The 19,748-nt window shown below is 44.2% G+C and overlaps 1 protein-coding gene across 5 annotated transcripts in view; it reads right to left on the bottom strand.

Moving 5' to 3' along the window:
• Positions 1-19,748, bottom strand: part of ARHGAP17 (Rho GTPase activating protein 17) — a 103,945-nt gene that overhangs the window by 48,127 nt on the left and 36,070 nt on the right. For all 5 annotated transcript variants that reach the window (XR_003508670.1, XM_027527327.1, XM_027527329.1 and 2 more), the window contains exons 2-6: positions 12,438-12,477; positions 8,183-8,287; positions 2,441-2,514; positions 1,193-1,304; positions 875-951 (exon numbers count right to left, since the gene is read on the bottom strand). Coding sequence is in view for 4 of the 5 variants with exons in the window: in XM_027527327.1 (XP_027383128.1) it covers positions 875-951; positions 1,193-1,304; positions 2,441-2,514; positions 8,183-8,287; positions 12,438-12,477 (408 nt within the window). In the remaining variant the exon portion in view is untranslated. The remainder of the gene's footprint in view (positions 1-874; positions 952-1,192; positions 1,305-2,440; positions 2,515-8,182; positions 8,288-12,437; positions 12,478-19,748) is intronic.

Below are 19,748 nucleotides of genomic sequence, written 5' to 3'. Positions count from 1 at the left end.
TGATGTTTTCTCTGATACAGTAAAACATTTGAGTATACAATAGATTACAAGGTCTGCAGTGATGAATTAAAGATAAAAGTGCTTTTTAATCTATTTGCAGACGCAGCTTCAGATATAGTTCTTCCTGTTTCTGGTTGTTGGCAGAACATAAGCAGTTTCTTACATGTTTTTAAAATTTACAGTCAGGCTCTTTCCCTTCATCTGGAAGGAAACTGAGTTCCCCTTTCCACAGTCCTTTCATCTTGTGGAAAAGAGACCACAGGAAAGTGCAGATGAGAAGAAGGTCAGAGGGGAAGAGAGGTTCGATAAAATGTTACAACTAAAAAATGAAACTAACTATGCTCTGAGAAGGAAGGACGATTTACTCCCTTCCTTGAGTCCTGTCTGTTCTCCACAAGCACGTGAAACGTGAAGGAACGCCTGTTCTAGGATGGAGTGGAGCACAGAATCCCTTGACTATGAAAAATAATCAAAACCACACGAGTGTATCTTGACACAGTGGGACCCTTCGCGGTTGCTAAGATCACAGATCTATTTATTCCTACACTCCACTACTCCAAGAGCAACGCTCTTAGTTTTTCTTAGAACTATCTCTTCTTCCCTGAATACACTTAGGTTTTTTTTTTTTTTTTTTCCTGTCTCCTTTCACTGTTGGTTGATTAACAGCAGGGTGTTCTAACACCGTCCCGCTGGGAGAATGAGGCCGGAAAGCAGGTGTCAGTGGGCTGTGACTTGGTCTGTGAGTCAGGTGTGTGAGTCTGCAGTGACTTTCGCTTTGTCCACCCAGCGGTCTTTGTCTGTATTGAGGAGGGGGGTGGTTGCTGGGGATGTCATGGAAGACAGCATTGTGGGTTATTTTTCCGCTTTATCTTACCTGGCTCTGACCGAGTCCCAGTCTAACACCAGTTTGGCGAGCTGCTTCCTCTGCTTCTGGATGTTGGGAATCTCAACCTGCAAAGAACACACCAATACACCACGTGGGACGAGCTCCAGGGTTTTCAGTTTAACATTTGAAAGTGTAGTCTTTATTTACAAATTTTTTTCTCTTTAGGCAAAGGATTTTGTACCCTCTGCTTACTACCCTTACTTCCAAAAAGAAGCGTAAATGTCAAAAGCACTGATTGTTAAAATTTCAGATACAAGTGAACCTTCCCCGTCCAGCCCCCACCGAAGCCCCCACTGAAGCCCCCACCTCTGCGATGCCGTACAGAGGGTCCACAATCTCCTTCTCGACAAAGACTTCGTGCTGAGAGAGTTCCAGAGCCAGCTGATTCTCAGCATCTCCACACGTCTCCAGCATCTTCCTTTAAAAAACAATATACCCCGACAACACACGTACATCCATTAAATCTGGCCCCCAAAACCCACACTAAGCCAGTTCCACACTCCCCACGATGGGAACACCTTAGGGCGCTACACAATAGAGCCTTAAAAATGTTATAAATTTATTAGGGTGTGAGTCCACAGGCTTGTTCTTTAAAATGAACAAGACTATCTTAGGTACACTGTGTGTGTGCATGGGTGGGATGTGTGTAAACAGTGAGGTGACAACTCACTGAAAGGTTAGGTCCTTGGATCAGGGGACGACCAAGAATTCTCAATATCTCTGAAAATCGTTTAAAACATACATCAAGTTCATTATTCTATTCTGTTTTTTTTTGTCTGCTAGAAAATAATAATAAAGTTCATTATACTGTATCTGTTTTCTGTCTTCACGGCCTAGGCAGTGCCCTTCAAAGAACGACAGAGAACTACAGGGCGCAGAACATGGCAGACCCTGGAAATGGGCTGAAAAGTCCAAAGGTCATACCCAGCTGGGAAAGGAGGGCCCGTGTTACAGCAGGAGAGAGAGCTGACAGGATCCAAGAACACTAGCCTCGTAAAGAAGCAGGTGGAAGGAAAGGTCAGCCTTCTCTTTTACAATGAAAACAGCTTTACTATTAGATTTTAAAACTATATAATACATGATCACTGTAAAAAAAAAAAAAAAAAAAGAGCCACATAATTCAGCAAAGGCCCTATTTTGAGAAGACCTCCACTGCCATTACGGTGATCATCTTTAAAGAAGTGACTCTTAAGGATTGGAAGAGACTGGACAGGGCCTTGGAAGAGACTGGTCAGGGCCTTCCAATAAGTCTGAGTCAACACCTGAACCAGGGAAGGGACTGAGCTCTTTATACCCAGGCTCAGCAGAATAAACACTGACCTATCAATTACTTCATCATCGGCCCTCTGTAGCGTCAATCCCTGCTTCTATTAAAAGAAAGATTCTCTAGCATCCCAGGGGCCTCCCCTGGCGCCTGAGCCATTCCCCTGGCAGATGGGCCATGCCACCATGCTCACGGTCCCTCTGGTCACACAGGAGGCCGCCCCCCCAGCCACCCACTTCCACCAACCCACAGGGCGCTCGGCTCTCTTTCTGATAGCAGTCAGTTCTTACCCCAGGAGAGAGTCTTCTAGCTGAGTTGATGCTTCCAGCATATTCTGAGCGAGAGCTGTCAGAGGGAGTTTTTTCTGGAAGGCAGAAGACAATGGGGTTTTGTTTTTTTCATTAGAGTTGACACCCGTTCTTAATTACCTGCGTCAGATCATCAGTCATTGGTTTCTCCTCCAGGTCCACTGCACAGGTAAGAGATACTTGTTTAGGTTTAGATCCTGGTCTCAAAGGTATCAATAGTCTGACTTAACCTCTGTGTTCGTTTCCTCATGCCTGGAAATTCGGGCTAACAGTACACGGGTCCTAGGGCTGTCTGTTGACTAAAGGAGATATATCAAGGTCAAGCAACCCCCCACATGGTAAGTACTTAGAAGATGTAAGCTGCTATTATTACTGTTGTTGTTGTCATTACTATAATTACTGATTAATCAAGAGCATACTATGTCCCATGCACTAGGGACATGGGACATAAGACACAGATCATGCCCTCTGATTATCATGGCAAATAAATGCCATGAACTGCTCAAATTTCAAAAACTGCTAGAATACTCATTCTTAAACTGGCTCTTACATTGGCTGTAATCATAAAGATTTTGCTTCAGTTAAAAATTTGAAAATACCAAGCTAAATATCCAAAAGAGATTTTTAAGGTTTTTAAGCATAAAACCATTCCTGTTCCTATCAGAGATTGGTTTTTCAGCTGGAAATGACCATAAGGGTCATCTGATTAATGTTCGCATAGTGTGGCTGGGAAATGGGAAGCCCAGGGCGCTTATGTGGCCTGACCAGGCACCCCGGTGAGGGCACGGAGCCAGACCTTAGTGCTGACGGCCGGAGCCCCGGTTCAGAGTCTGTCCACACCTGGCTGGTGGTTTATCTCAGAATATGGGCAGAAGATGCCAGGACAGCTGCATGCAGGTTGGTCATAACACCATAACCTGCTAACAAAAAATGCTTTCAATGCTGCAGTACCCCATGTCATTTTGCCTTCCAAGTAGGAACAGCACTCATGTTTAAAACCCAGGGTTCACCTTGCCGTGGCATAGCTCTGCCTCGACCTCACGCACGGCACCTGCCTTTCCTGCTTTCAAACGGGTCCACTCGATACACTTATAGAATTTCTCTGGAAGGCTATACAAGAAGCTCCTACTACTGGTGGTCCTGGAAAGGGGGACTGGGGGCCCCAGAACAGAGCTGGGAGAGACATCATGTTACGTTCACTTATTATGGATTTTGACCATGTAAATGGACATCTCATTCAAAATGGCATATTTAAATTTAAAAATAAATAACAATGGGGACTTCCCTGGCTGTCCAGTGCACTTCCATGCAGGGGTCATGGGTTCGATCCCTGGTCAGGGAACTAAGTTCCCACATGGGGCATGGTGCAGCAAAAATAAAACAAAATAACATAAAAAATAAATAAAAATAAATAACAAATATATTTATCCATCTCCCTTCCCTGTCAGGTTATTTTCAGATAAACAAACAACAGGCTTTATCTGCCCCACAGGAGACGCTTCTGGCTTCCACCTTTCTAGACTAGGAAGCTATAAGAAAACGGGCAGTACACTTGGATCACAACAGAGGATACTTTATACCTTTTGGTGATGCTGCCTTTCTAAGGGAACTTAATGTATGCTCAATGCAATAAGGAAGAGAAATACACTTTGTGCAACTCTAGATGGAGGTCTATGGGGAAACAAATCATAAAGAGAAGAGTTTACTTTGACAAGTATCATTCAAGTACCCAGCTGTAACTAAGCTGTGGTTTCCATGCCCTGACTCCCAAGCACAATAATCCCGTTTCCTAATGTCCAGATTACAGACCTTCTACTCATTGGACACTGGTTAATGAAGATGCTGTCTACTCACATCAGACGCCTCCACAGAGACGACTGAGGATGTCCTAATTTACAAAAGGCATGCCAGTTACACAAAAATAATTTCAGATCTAACATGTATGACCCACAATATAAGCTGAGAAGTTTGGATTGAGAAGGCCACCTGCTACGTCTCTCTTCCCTCCAATTCTTGCCTCTCTCCAAGTGTGTAAGCTTTCGATGGGGCCTGGGGGAGGCTGCTCTGGTATTTCCTCGAGCCTGAGAGACTGCTGTGATTTTCTCAACATGACTGACATCTGATGGCCACCTATTACCTGTCATTTCCTTGGTGACTCCTCTTCCCACGTGCAGACTGTAGACATTCTCAGAGCCTGTCTTGGGCACTTTGATTTGAGGTTGGAAAACGAAGGCTGAGACATTAGGTTTCAGAAATGAGGGTGATACACCTTTGCTCCTGCTGCCTGAAGAGGCCCATCACCTGACACTCTCTCTCCTTTACAGCTAGGCCACTGCCTCCTCCAGGAAGCCTCCCTTAACTACCCCTCTCCTCCTCTGGTGTCCATTCTTGGTCCTAGGCTGTGTCTCAAAGTAGACCAAAGGAACAAGAAGACAGCTCTGTGTGAAGGGCAATGACCTATAGCATGAATGGGAGGAAGCAGGAAATACTGAGACTGATAAGGAAAATTTGATCAGATTATGATGGGCTCAAGTCATCTTCCCCAGGTGGCTCAGTGGTAAAGAATCTTCCTGCAATACAGGAGATGCAGGTTTAATCCCTAGGTCAGGAAGATCCCCTGGAGAAGGAAATGGCAACACACTCCAGTATTCTTGTTTGGATAATCCCAGGGGCAGAGAAGCCTGGGGGGGCTACACTTCATAGGGTCTCAAAGAGTTGGACACAACTGAGTGACTGAACACACACATGTCCTCTAAAGAGCTTGGACTTTAGGATATTTTGTTAAAGCCACAGAGAAAATGGCCAATATTTTATAACAATTTTAAATGGACTGTAATCTATAAAAATATTAAATCATGAAACTAATACCATATTGTAAGCTCACTATACTTCAATTAAAAGGGAAAGAAAGCTTGAACTTTAACTGAGGCAATGAGAACCAGGCACTGTCCCGACACAACACTGCTGGCCTTATGGGATGCTTCCTTCTGTGGATCTATACCTTCAGACACTGCAGAATGCTTAGTATCTTGGTCCCTGCCCTCCAAATGTCAGGAGTGTCCCCCTGACCTTATGGCAACCAAAAAAGTCTCTACGCCCTTCTAAATATCAGGAGTGTAGTCCTGGTCCCTGTTGAGAATAATTAAGCTTAAGATTTTTTTTAATACAGAAGGATAACAGGATCAACTTTTCTGTTGTTTCTGTTTGTTTTTTGGCCTCTCTGCATGGAATGTGGGCTCTTAGTTTCCTGCTGCTGCTGCTACTGCTGCCAAGTCGCTTCAGTCGTGTCCGACTCTGTGCGACCCCATAGACAGCAGCCCACCAGGCTCCCCTGTCCCTGGGATTCTCCAGGCAAGAACACTGGAGTGGGTTGCCATTTCCTTCTCCAATGCATGACAGTGAAAAGTGAAAGTGAAGTTGCTCAGTCATGTCTGACTCCTAGTGATCCCATGAACTGCAGCCGACCAGGCTCCTCCGTCCACGGGATTTTCCAGGCAAGAGTACTGGAGTGGGGTGCCATGATCAAACCTGTGCCCTCTGCATTGGAAGTGCAGTCTTAACCCCTGGACCGCCAGGGAAGTCCAGGATCAATTTGTATTTGAGGAAACCAACTCTGGTGATCACACTGAAGAAAGGCTAGAAAAAGAAGGAAATTAAAGGCAGACAATGTAGCTCAAGAAGTGACTGAACAGTCCATATGAGAGGTAACTGGGTCTTGCATTTAGGCGAAGGTGGTAAAGATGGAGTGGAGGTGAGGAATTCAAGACATAGTCACAGACAGAATCACGGGACTTGCAAATCAAGCAGCTATGGGAGGGAGAGGACAAGACAAGCAGGAAAATAAGATAACCTGGTCTGCATAGTAGGGTGCATGGAATTCACAAGTCAACACAGAAGGAAGAATAGGTTATGCGTGCTCAAATAGATAACTAGGGGAGGCAGTATTTTGCTGATTGAAGATGGTTTACAAGAGCCAACAAGGTCCTACTTGTAGAGCACCAGGAACTCTGCTCACTGTTATATAGCAGCCTGGATGGGAGGTGAGTTTGGGGGAGAATGGATACATGTATATGTATGGCCGAGTCCCTTCGCTGTTCACCTGATCTATCACAACACTGTTAATCAGCTATACTCCAATACAAAATCAAAAGTTTAATTAAAAAACAAAAAAAGACAACATGGTTTACAGGTGCCTGAATAAACGCATTAGTTAGGAGCCATGAGGAGAGGAGGGGCCCCAAGGAGTATGAAGGCAAGAATAAGGAGATGAATGGAGGGAATGATATTAACAGGGGAGCAGAGCAGAGGCCATGGCAAGAAAATGTGAAGGAACAGTGGCGGCAGGACCAGTGAGTTGGGCCTGGTTCTGATGGCAAGCTGGCCAGAAACATGTGTAGGAGATATCAAAGGAGATGACACAGATCGTCTGCCATCAATTCTTATGCAATATCTACTGACAAATAAAACAATATGGGGAATCATAGCTTCCCTGAAAGCCATCGAAACTCCCACTTTATAGAGTCACATGGATTTCTAAGGGTCAGAGTACGCTCACAGGCTGGGAACTTGTAACACTAAGCAGGGAACTGCCTGATGAACAAAGATGCTGTGCTCTGCTCAAGGGATATGGGGACTGGGACGCTTTGAGCAAACGTACCCTGAAGTAGACATCGGATTATTTCCTAGAGCCCATTCTTCCTCCTGCCTATAACAGCATCCTAAATCCTGCTGAGGATCTATTCTGGTTTTGATGGAGCCTACAAGCTGGAGGTAAGACCACAGCCCAAACTCTGGGATGAGCCGTGATTAACTTAAGCTAACCAGCACGTCCCGTCTCCTCACCCAAACTCACCCCCACCCACCGTAACTGGTGGGGGTTGGGAGGAGTTTGTTCAGGAATGGAGAATGTGACCCAACGCACATCAGTGCAATGGGAAGGGACTTCTATCTGCGAATGGTATGCGAAAAAAGTTTCCTCACACCATTAAGGACACTACTGGAAGCCATGCTCTCTACTCCAGCTGGACATGCACAAAGAAGCAGGCAGCCCATGGAAGCTGCTGGTAGCCAGCCTGCACCATGAGGGATAAAGCAGACGCTGAAATAGCTAAGAGGAGAGAAGGAAAGAAACCGGGGTCCTGGTTACACCACTGAAAAGCTAGACCAAGCCCTACCTGCAGTCATCCCAACTACTGGACTTATGAGTAAGTCAGTTAATTCTACTTTCTCAGATAATTCAAGAGAGGCTTTCAGCTTTCTGCTGTCAAAGGATTTCTAATTGACGGTGCAATCTCTAAAGGGCTTCCCTTGTGGCTCAGCTGGTAAAGAATCTGCCTGCAATGTGGGAGACCTGGGTTCAATCCCTGGGTTGGGAAGATCCCCTGGAGAAGGGAAAGGCTACCCACTCCAGTATTCTGGCCTGGAGAATCCCATGGACTGTATATTCCAGGGGGTTGCAAAGAGTCGGACACGAGTGAGTGACTTTCACATTCACTTTCAATCTCTAAAAGCATCTGCAGAGAATTCAGTGTGAGCAGGGCCTTCAGCTCAGGGAAGCATGAAAGAATGCTGTGGTCAGGCACGAGTCACGAGCGTGAATGGCGATACAAGGTTCATGTCTGCAGCCAAACCTTCTGATGCCACTTGGGAAAAATCGCCTGATAAAGGGCAAGAAGCTTCTCAGGGACACGAGAATCAGGGCTCCGAGTCCCACCCGGTACTCACGTGTCTCCTCTCTGCGTCGGTGCCATGCTGGCCCTGGAAGCAGGCCATGAGACGCTTGTGGGAATGGTGACACATGGAGCGCACTGTGTCCAGGCGCCGCTCAATCTGAAAACACAAAGACGGATGAGTGGTTGGCAGGGCTCAGGAACCGGCTCAGCCTCTTCTCCTGCACTGTTTGCATGTAGGCAGGGAAAAGTGTCCTGCCATCGAATTTTTCAGCTCTCAGGTGTAAATGGAAAAGGTTCCCATGTACCTACACCACGGCTTCTCACTACTGACAGCTGAACTGGATAATTCTGGGCTAGGGACAGCTGTCCTGTGCATTATCGGTGTGTTTAGCATCATCTCTGGCTTCCACCCACTAGATGCTGGTAGCACCCAACTGCCCCCTTTCTAACAACCAAAATTGTCCCTGGATATTGCCAAAATGGCCCCTGGTTTTGCAGTGAAGCTTCAGATCCCTTAAAGGCTGACTCCATGTGCAGGAGGAGGGGACAGTCCTGACTAGAGCTTGCTTTTTGATGAGTGGTGGCCAAGCCACACACTACAGCACCAGCAAAGTCCCGGGTCCAACCAGCAACACTGCAGATGAACAAGCTGAGGCCGGTGCAGGCCCACTGCCAAGTGGGAAAGCCATGGGGACATTCAGCTTTCTCTAGATTGTGGCAATGGAGTCCTCCACACGCAGTACATCAGACAGAAGAGTCAAAAGATGTGCTCTGCAACTGACACTTGAGATCAGTGTTTTCAAAATTATTCCTTATTGTTCCTTATTGGGCTTGGGATGGAGGAGGGTGGGGGCGTTTTTGCCTATTTATTTATTGTTTTAGAACAAACCTCTAAAGCAAAATGGACAGCCAACAGTAAGAAAGTCTGACTCCGGGGGCCCACTCATCATCATTAGCTTCCCAAAATATTATTGCTGGGATATGGCTGTTTATGGCAAAGAGAGCTGCTTTTTACAGGAAGGAATGCCAAAAATGTGTATTCTGATGACTCATTAAGAATGAGGGCAGGCCCTTAGGGATGCTTTCTATTTTAAAGAAAAATCAACAGATTTCAAGCAGAATACATTTTTACCCCAAAATATTTTACCCAAGGAAATGGTTTTGGGCTTCCTTCTCAAGCAGCCCTTCTTCAGACTGGGGGCCCCTCCCAGGACCCTGATCTGCAGCCTCACTTATTTAGGACCAGATGCCACATCACTTGCCCCAAATTTTATAATGACCTGATTGTAAGGCATTGGAAAATTAATACATATTCTCCATCGGCCATAAAAGCAGGGGCGGGGCGGGGGGGAACCCAGAAAACTCCATTTTTACTTGATTCCATTTTCCACTGGTGGTGGTTTAGTTGCTAAGTTGTGTCCGATTTTTGCGACCCCGTGGACTGTAGCCTGCCGGGCTCCTCTGTCCGTGGGATTCTTCAGGCAAGAATAACAGGGTGGGTTGCCATTTCCGTCTCCAGGAGTTCTTCCCAACCCAGGAATTAAACCCAGGTCTCCTGCATTGGAGGCAGATCCTTTACTGACTGAGCTCCGAAGGAAGCCCCAATTTCCTCTAGAATTCCTTGATGACTCAGACAGTAAAGAATTCACCTGCAGTGCAGGAGACCCAGGTTGGATCTGTGGGTTGGGAAGATCCCCTGGAGAAGGGAATGGCTACCCACTCCAGGATTCTTGTCTGGAGAATTCCATGGACATAGGAGCCTTGCAGGCTACAGTCCATGGGGTCACGAAGAGTCAGACACGACTGAGCGACTTCACTTTTATCAAGTCCACAAGGACAGGGCCTTGGTCTCTCATGTTCACTGATTTATCCCGAGTGCTTTGATCACTGCCTGGCCCATGAATGGAAGGTAGTATGTGTTGAAGGAACAAGTATATACTGAATCCCTGTACACGGTATTAGAAAAACAAGAGTAAATAATTTGTGGTTCTTGCCCTCCTGGGGTTGACAGCCTCTTGGGGAAACTCCATACAAACAAGATAAAAGGGCGGCCTCTTGAACTGCTCTAACTGAGATCTAAGAAAAGAGGCTGGAGAAAGAGCAAATTAAGGGAAGTCTCACACCAGAAACAAAATAACTTCTGTGGCTTGTGACGGTGGCAATCATATCAACAAGTCATTAATATTTACCCCTTACTACGGGCCAGGCTTTGCTCCCAGGGCTGACCATGTTTAACCCATGAGCCCGTCCTAACAACCCCACAGGGTGATATGTCGATTACCTTCCTTCTAGAGAAGTGGAAACTGAGGCAGAGGGAGGTTCAGAGAATTCTTGAGGGCACCGAACTAGTTAGGGGCAGACCTGGCATGGAATACAGGTGGCTGGTCGCCAGACTCAGCACTTTGAACCACGACACACCTTCTTCATGGCTAAAGATCACAGAAATAAGAGCAGGAAAACAACCGCTGCAGACGTGGAGTATCTGTGTTATAAGGAGTTCCTATATCCTGTGATAAACCGCAATGGAAAAGAATACGAAAAAGGATATAGAGATAGTTGTAACTGAATCATTGTGCTGTACAGCAGAAATTAACACAACCCTGCAAATCAACTAAACTTTAATAAATTTAAAAAAAATAATAAGGATTTATAGAAACTAGCAAACTCCTCAGGCCCCAGTGGGTGTTTGAGCAAAGAGACAAGAACAGACAGTCACTGCCTGAGTCCCGTACGATCTCTGCAATCCTCCACCTGCCAGCAAGAGCTCTGGTCTCTCCTCAGGGCTTTGGGATGAAATTACTGACATGAGATGTGGGAATGAGAATGCTCACAGGAAAACCTAGTGGAACTAGAACAAACAATATTTCTAAAAGTCTGAAAATGGATTTGAAATATCTGATAAAAGTTAGTGGGGAAATAGTGTTAAGAATCTGATTCTTAAGCTATAATATGTGTGTTAGTCGCTCAGTCATGTCCGACTGTGACCCCATGGACTGTAGCCCGCCAGGCTCCTCTGTCCATGGTATTCTCCAGGCAAAAATACTGGGGTGGGTAGCCATTCTCTTCTCCAGGGGAGTTTCCTGACCCAAGGATCGAATCCGGGTTTCCAGATTATTTACCATCTGAGCCACCCGGGAAGCCCTAAACTATAATATTGTACATCAACTATACCTCAATAAAAAATTTATTTTAAAGATTATGATTCTTTAATAAATCTTTTTTTAAAAACCTAGTCCTTGATAAAAATTTCTAGTCCTTAAAAATAGAAAAGAAAAAAGTGCTCTTAAAATCTTCTACCTGCAGAAGACTATCATAATTTAGGAGACTGTTTTGGCATGGGGTGGGAGCAGAGCACAGGCGGTGTTTTTCTAAATTATGCAGCTCCTTCTCTCCACGGGAAGAGACAGAAAGCCATCTGGGAGCAGACCTCTGGTCTCCAGGGACTCCTTGGAGCACACCTGAGGTAGGTTATGAAAATAAGAGGCTAGGAGACAGGTGGAGAAGTCTTAACAAAACCTGCATGTGGAAGGGGTCCTGTCTTTCTCGAAGTATTCAGTGTGCGTGGGGATCGAGTGGGGTTGGGTGAAGTGATGTGTATATAAGGGTCCCAGCCCTCCTGGGAGAAATGCCCAGCCCCACAGTTAGGGAAGCCTATTGAGAGATGGCATGGAGTAGCCGTAATTAGGGTCCCCGGCAGGAAACGCCCCTTCCTGTTCAAAGAGGAAAGTCTGGCCTAGCCATGTGAGGCCACCCTAGACCCCTGGGTGGTTTTGAGAGACCTGGTCACTGTCACTGAGACTCTGAGTCCTGCAGGACCCAACTTAGCTCAGTTTGGGGGAAAAGAAGCATAAAATGGAGCAAAAAATCCAAACTCTGTTGGAGCTAGTGGGGTCACTGCTGCAGCTGGTGGGGCCTGTTGCATCAAGGGCACCACGCAGCGGCCTGCAGGGACCTGTGACCAGGCCACGGTGCCAACTGCCCAGACGGCCCAGCCAGGCTCCACCCCCTGTCCCCACCCCAACACCTGGCACTTGAACGCGGGACTAGCCCCATCTGAACTTCATAATATGACACCAAAGTTTCAGATCCCTTTTATCACCGTGCAACTCAACTGCTTTTCTTTTCCTGCTCAAAACCATGCTAATCATGCTAATTCTGTTTCGGGAAAAATCCCCCCAAAACAAAGAACCATAAGGTTCAGGTCTCCCCTATGGGATTTTTGATTTGTTTGGTTTTTTCTACCTATGGGCTTTTTTGTTGTTGTTCTTATTTAAATGGAGCACTTTAAAAAGTCTTTCTTTTGTTACCTGTAACAGATCTTCACTGAGGACTTCTGTTTTCTCGGCCCTGTGGGAAAAATTCAAAGTTCAGAGTTAGACGTCTGGAAATAAAAAGCAACCCATGAAACTGAGTAATTAGTATCCTGGCGTTTAAAACACAACAGGTAGAAATGAATGATCACAAGGGGGGAATTTTTACCAGTTTTTATATTAGAGGGTGACTTTAGCAAAGCCACAAAGAAACAAACAAATGAAAGTCTGCAGAAACTAGTAACCCTCAAGACCAAATGATTGAGATCAGTGGTTCTCAAACTTGGGCATGCACAGACCCAGCAAGCGGGGGTGGGGGAGGAGGTGTGGCCTTAAAATGCCATAGTCCAGAATTGTAGTGAGATCCTGAGTTTGTAACAAGCCCCTCCCTGCCCAGAACTCCCTGGCAGGAGGCCTGTAGACCACACTTTGAGAAAAGACTGCTCTGGAGAAAATTAAACTTTAGTTCTTAAAATGATCACTTCTGAGTTTCACAGCGAACAAGTGTGCCACAGATCCAGAAAGGTTACGCAATCATACACACAGGGTAACAACACTTAAGTCTTCCTTCCTTCAGCTATCTCATCTTTACTTTCAAAAGAGACAAAATAGTTTCACCCTTATCTATGCTTCAGAACTCCTGCTGACCTTTCTAGAGGACTGATACAGCAGCTGACAATCAGCAGAGAATGTGAGCTGCTGGAACCTCACGTGCCAGGCCACCATCTTTTTCCAAGAAGATTTTTCTCTGCAGTCCGAAACAGCAGCATTGGTGGTATTCCCAGAGTCACTACAAATCACTACATTCTGGACTTCTGGTTCAAATAGTGATTTAAGCCCAATCATTTAACATCCCTACCAAATTCCCATTGAAACAAACTGGGACATTTTTAAAGGAAAATGAAAAAAAAAAAAAAATCAGTTCTGATCACGCTGTAGGAGGGAGGAGGCAAGACCACTGATGAATCAGAAAATTGGAAGCCTTTTTATAAGATACACTGCAGAACGGAAGGCTGAATGACCTTGGTCTTCCCCATGTACCAACACAAGAGAAGGAGAAGGCATCTGGCCAGAAAAACCGGTGGGATCCCCAAGAATGACCGCAAAACACTGCTAGGCTCAGAAGGGCACTAGATGCAAGGAGGATGGTGGCCCACAACCCCAATCCCACGCTTGGGAGATGGCACATCACGCGAAACCCAGCCATTGGCACGGAGAGCTCCAGTATCAGTCATCAACAGCAGTGCCCCAGTTAACCTGGAGATGCCTACAGGAGTGGCTCACTTGTGGTTTCTGCAGGAAACTAGAACTCTGACCTGATTCAATCCTCCCAGGTCCAGAGGAGCAGAGCCTGGAGATCAGGCCAAGGCCCCAGGTTCCCAAAGAGGCCAACTCAACTCTATGAACAAGTTCTGGAAGCAGCCGGCCAAAATACGTCATCCTAGCCCTCGCTTGGCACGCATGGTGCCAGGCATTGCTGAAGCGCCAAACATAGGTAGTCATGCCAGTTAGGGAAGTGGAGCAGGACCCCAGCTGACTATGATCTCAAGCAAGCGGCCTCGGAGAGAAGCCTGTGAGTCGGCCTCGCAGGGACAAACCTGGCATGAGACCACCATAGCTTCACCATTCATCCCAGCCTTGCCGCTCCTCGAGCAAAATATCACCTCAAGACAATGTAGCTTTCATTTGTCTTCACTGGCCAGAACCCAGAGTTCTGGATAGGGCCCTGGACGACTCTGAGAGCATGCTGATATCTCCTTCTCGAAGTATAAGTAGAGAAAAGTATATGCAGAGAAAAGTATATGCAGAGTATATCTCCTTCTCTAAGTATATGCAGAGAAAAGTCCCAAGGCCTATTAAAATATTCATAAGTTCAAAAGAGAAGATTCAGAGCATATATGTCTACTTATGAAACAAAATTTTAAAAATAGAAGAGGAAAACTTAAGTTTAAAACTCCCATTGTGGTACAGATGGCCAATGGGCACATGAAAAGAGGCTCAACATTGCTAATTATTAGAGAAATACAAATCAAAATGACAATATAGTACACTTCACTGGTCAGAACGGCCAGCAGTAAAAAGCCTATAAATAATTTATGTGGGAGAGGTTATGGGAAAAAGGGAACCCTTCTATATTGTTGGTGAAGTGAAGTTAAAGTCGCTGAGTCATGTCCGACTCTTTGTGACCACATGGACTATACAGTCCATGGAATTCTCCAGGCCTGAATACTGGAATGGGTAGCCATTCCCTTCTCTAAGGGATCAAACCTGGATGGGAACCAGGTCTCCTGCATTGCAGGAGGATTCTTTACCAGCTGAGCCACACAGGTTAATTATACTGTTGGTAGGAATGTACATTGGTGCAGTCACCATGGAAAACAGTATGGAGTTTCCTCCTTAAAAAAAACTAAACGTAGAGTTATTGTATGACCTGGCAACTCCATTCTTCAGCATATATTCCAAACAAAATTATAACTCAAAAAGATACATGGACTCCAATATTCACTGCAGTCATGTCCGACTCTTTGCGACCCCATGAATCGCAGCACGCCAGGCCTCCCTGTCCATCACCAACTCCCGAGTTCACTCAGACTCACGTCCATCGAGTCAGTGATGCCATCCAGCCATCTCATCCTCTGTTGTGCCTTCTCCTCCTGCCCCCAATCCCTCCCAGCATCAGAGTCTTTTCCAATGAGTCAGCTCTTCGCATGAGGTGGCCAAAGTACTGGAGTTTCAGCTTTAGCATCATTCCTTCCAAAGAAATCCCAGGGCTGATCTCCTTGCAGTCCAAGGGACTCTCAAGAGTCTTCTCCAACACCACAGTTCAAAAGCATCAATTCTTCAGCGCTCAGCCTTCTTCACAGTCCAACTCTCACATCCATACACGACCACAGGAAAAACCATAGCCTTGACTAGACAAACCTTTGTTGGCACAGTAATGTCTCTGCTTTTGAATATGCTATCTAGGTTGGTCATAACTTTCCTTCCAAGGAGTAAGTGTCTTTTAATTTCATGGCTGCAGTCACAATCTGTAGTGATTTTGGAGCCCAGAAAAATAAAGTCTGACACTGTTTCCACCGTTTCCCCATCTATTTCTCATGAAGTGATGGGACTGGATGCCATGATCTTCGTTTTCTGAATGTTGAGCTTTAAGCCAACTTTTTCACTCTCCACTTGCACTTTCATCAAGAGGCTTTTGAGTTCCTCTTCACTTTCTGCCATAAGGGTGGTGTCAGCTGCAGATCTGAGGTTATTGATGATATTTCTCCCGGCAATCTTGATTCCAGCTTGTGTTTCTTCCAGTCCAGCGTTTCTCATGATGTACTCTGCATAGAAGTTAAATAAACAGGGTGACAATATACAGCCTTGACGAACTCCTTTTCCTATTTGGAACCAGTCTGTTGTTCCATGTCCAGTTCTAACTGTTGCTTCCTGACCTGCATACAAATTTCTCAAGAGGCAGATCAGGTGGTCTGGTATTCCCATCTCTTTCAGAATTTTCCACAGTTTACTGTGATCCACACAGTCAAAGGCTTTGGCATAGTCAATAAAGCAAAAATAGATGCTTTTCTGGAACTCTCTTGCTTTTTCCATGATCCAGCGGATGTTGGAAATTTGATCTCTGGTTCCTCTGCCCTTTCTAAAACCAGCTTGAACATCAGGAAGTTCATGGTTCACATATTGCTGAAGCCTGGCTTGGAGAATTTTGAGCATTACTTTACTAGCGTGTGAGATGAGTGCAATTGTGTGGTGGTAGTTTGAGCATTCTTTGGCATTGCCTTTCTTTGGGATTGGAATGAAAACTGACCTTTTCCAGTCCTGTGGCCACTGCTGAGTTTTCCAAATTTGCTGGCATATTGAGTGCAGCACTTTCACAGCATCATCTTTCAGGATTTGGAATAGCTAAACTGGAATTCCATCACCTCCATTAGCTTTGTTCGTAGTGATGCTTTCTAAGGCCCACTTGACTTCACATTCCAGGATGTCTGGCTCTAGGTCAGTGATCACACCATTGTGATTATCTGGGTCGTGAAGATATTTTTTGTACAGTTCTTCTGTGTAATCTTGCCATCTCTTCTTAATATCTTCTGCTTCTGTTAGGTCCATACCATTTCTGTCCTTTATCGAGCCATCTTTGCATGAAATGTTCCTTTGGTATCTCTGATTTTCTTGAAGAGATCCCTAGTCTTTCCCATTCTGTTGTTTTCCTCTATTTCTTTGCATTGATTGCTGAAGAAGGCTTTCTTATCTCTTCTTGCTATTCTTTGGAACTCTGCATTCAGATGTTTGTATCTTTCCTTTTCTCCTTTGCTTTTCGCTTCTCTTCTTTTCACAGCTATCTGTAAGGCCTCCCCAGACAGCCATTTTGCTTTTTTGCATTTCTTTTCCATGGGAATGGTCTTGATCCCTGTCTCCTGTACAATGTCACGAACCTTATTCCATAGTTCATCAGGCACTCTATCTATCAGATCTAGACCCTTAAATCTATTTCTCACTTCCACTGTATAATCATAAGGGATTTGATTTAGGTCATACCTGAATGGTCTAGTGGTTTTCCCTATTTTCTTCAATTTAAGTCTGAATTTGGCAATAAGAATACTTCAATTTAAAAAATAATTAATAAGATAAAATTCCAGTGCGGGTGTTTAGTAGGTATGAGAGAGTTAGTAACAGCTCAGTGGTTTGAGAGAATAAACTATGCATCTTGTCCCTGCTGCTTGTTCAGTGACCTCACATTGGTAACTTGAAATGAATTAAAAAAAAAAAATCAAATACAATACAAACAAATACACATAATACAAATCAGGGTTGTTTTTTTTTTTTTTTGAGAGTCAGCTACATGAGCATAGCACTGCTATAGCCACAAAGAAAATAAAGCTAATGTAAAAAGAAAACAAGAATTAACTTCAGAAAAATCAAAAGTCTATTGGCAAGACAGTCCTAGTTTACTTCTATGCTTTGATGCAAATAACTGATTGAACATAGTATTATATATATCAAATAGCAATATATGCAAAAGTTGTAATGTAACTGTATTGGAAGGATGGGAAAGCAGAAGTAGAGAGCCCTAAACCCTCATTTATCATAACAGGAAGTCAATAAATAATACCTAAACTTGATAACTCAAAAGACAGTGGTTTATATATATTATCTATAAATATAGATAGGAGTTAATGCCAAAATAAACAGCACAAATTTGAAAGCAGTTGCCTCTTCAGTTAGGGAATCTCAACTGGAAAGTGCAGTGAGTGAGGAGAGAATCCACTGTAATTTGTGCATAAGCCTTTTCCTGTTATTGAGTTTTAAAATTACAACAAATTTCAAAAAAAAAAAAAGCACTTTTTTAAACAGTTGAAAAGTAACAATAGTTCGTTACTTTTTTCAGCAACATGCTTGATATGGTTTCAAGCGATGTATAAACTTAAGTGAAGCATAACTGTAAAGTGATGGGTCCAACTGCCAATCTGTACAAAAGAACATCAGAACACAGACATTAGAGTATCTGAAATACAAGGCAAATTGGTATATTTGTTGTCCTTTCTTCAAACTGACAACTGTGATCCTTTCCTTTAAATTTAGAGGCATTTTACTTGCAAAGGTATCTACAGACCGAAAAACACACGGAACATACTACATGAAAATGTTAACAGACAGCTTAAAGATGAGTTTATCCTCTGTTTTCCTCCTTTGTGGACACTCGGTATACCACACTGATGAAGCGAACTTTAGAAAGAGATCCAGTGCATCTTCTCAATCAGATTTTTGTGTTCAATGAAATTAATTAAAATTGCCTATAAGCAGGAAAGATTATTTCCCCCCTAGCTTTACTGAAGTATAATTGACAAAACTCCATATATTTAAAGTATACAATGTGATGATTTGATTTACACACACAATGTGAAGTGGTTAATGAACACATCCCATTACCTTTTTTTGTTATAGTTGTGAGAATGCTTGAGATCCACTCTCAGCAGATGTCAAGTATGTATTATTAAGTATAGTGACCATGCTGTAGTGAAGGTGAAAGTCACTCACTCATGTCTGACTCTTTGCGACCCCATGGACTATATAGTCCATGGAATTCTGCAGGCCAGAATACTGGAGTGGGTAGCCTTACCCTTCTCCAGGGGATCTTCCCAATACAGGGATCGAACCCAGGTCTCCTGCATTGCAGGCAGATTCTTTACCAACTGAGTGAGAGCCCCAGAATTTATTCATCTTATAATTGAGGGCATTTACCTTCTGACTAGTATCCCCACCATTTCCCTGATGCCCCATTCCCTGGTAACCACCACTCTGTTTCTTTGAGTTCAAATTTATTTAAGACTTCACATATAATTGAGATCATACAGTATGGGTCTTTCTCTGGTTTATTTCACTTAGCATAAAGTCCTTCTGGTTCATCCACGTGTTGCGAATGGCAGGATTTCCCCATTTCCTTCTTTCTCATGGCTGAATAATGTTCCTGTGTGCCTGTGTGTATGCAACTTCTTTATCTGTTCATCCATCACTGATAGACACTTTGTTTTTACACCTTAGTTATTGTACCTATGCTACAATGAGCCTGGACGTGTAACTATCTCTTAGAAATACTGATTTCACTTCTTTTGGATATACACCCAGAAACAGGATTCCTGCATCATATGGTACTTCTTTTTTTGAGGAACCTCCATACTGTTTTATTTAATGGCTATACCAATTTACACCACCGACAGTGTAAAAGGGTTTCAGTTGCATTTTGGCCATATGGAAAAATGCCTTCATTGGATAAATGTCTGTTTAGATCTTTTGACCATTTTTTAATCAGGTTATTTGTTTTTTTGTTGTTGTTTGATACTAACTCCTTATCACCAGTCCATTCTGAAGGAGATCAGCCCTGGGATTTCTTTGGAAGGAATGATGCTAAAGCTGAAACTCCAGTACTTTGGCCACCTCATGCGAAAAGTTGACTCATTGGAAAAGACTGTGATGCTGGGAGGGATTGGGGGCAGGAGGAGAAGAGGACAACAGAGGATGAGACGGCTGGATGGCATCACTGACTCGATGGATGTGAGTCTGAGTGAACTCTGTGAGTTGGTGATGGACAGGGAGGCCTGGCATGCTGTGATTCATGGGGTTGCAAAGAGTTGGACACGACTGAGTGACTGAACTGAACTGAACTCCTTATCAGATAGATGGTTTGCAAATATTTTCTCTCATTCCAAAAGTTGCCTTTCCATTTTGTAGATTGTTTCCTTAGCTGGGCTGAAGTTTTTTAATTTGATGTAGTCCCACTTGTTTATTTTCAGTTTTGTTGCCAGTGTTTTG

The sequence above is a fragment of the Bos indicus x Bos taurus genome, chromosome 25, assembly GCF_003369695.1.
Source record: "Bos indicus x Bos taurus breed Angus x Brahman F1 hybrid chromosome 25, Bos_hybrid_MaternalHap_v2.0, whole genome shotgun sequence".
Classification (NCBI taxonomy): Eukaryota; Metazoa; Chordata; class Mammalia; order Artiodactyla; family Bovidae; genus Bos; species Bos indicus x Bos taurus.
Note: the sequence above shows the minus strand (reverse complement) of the source record. Positions and strands in the feature narration are given on the sequence as shown.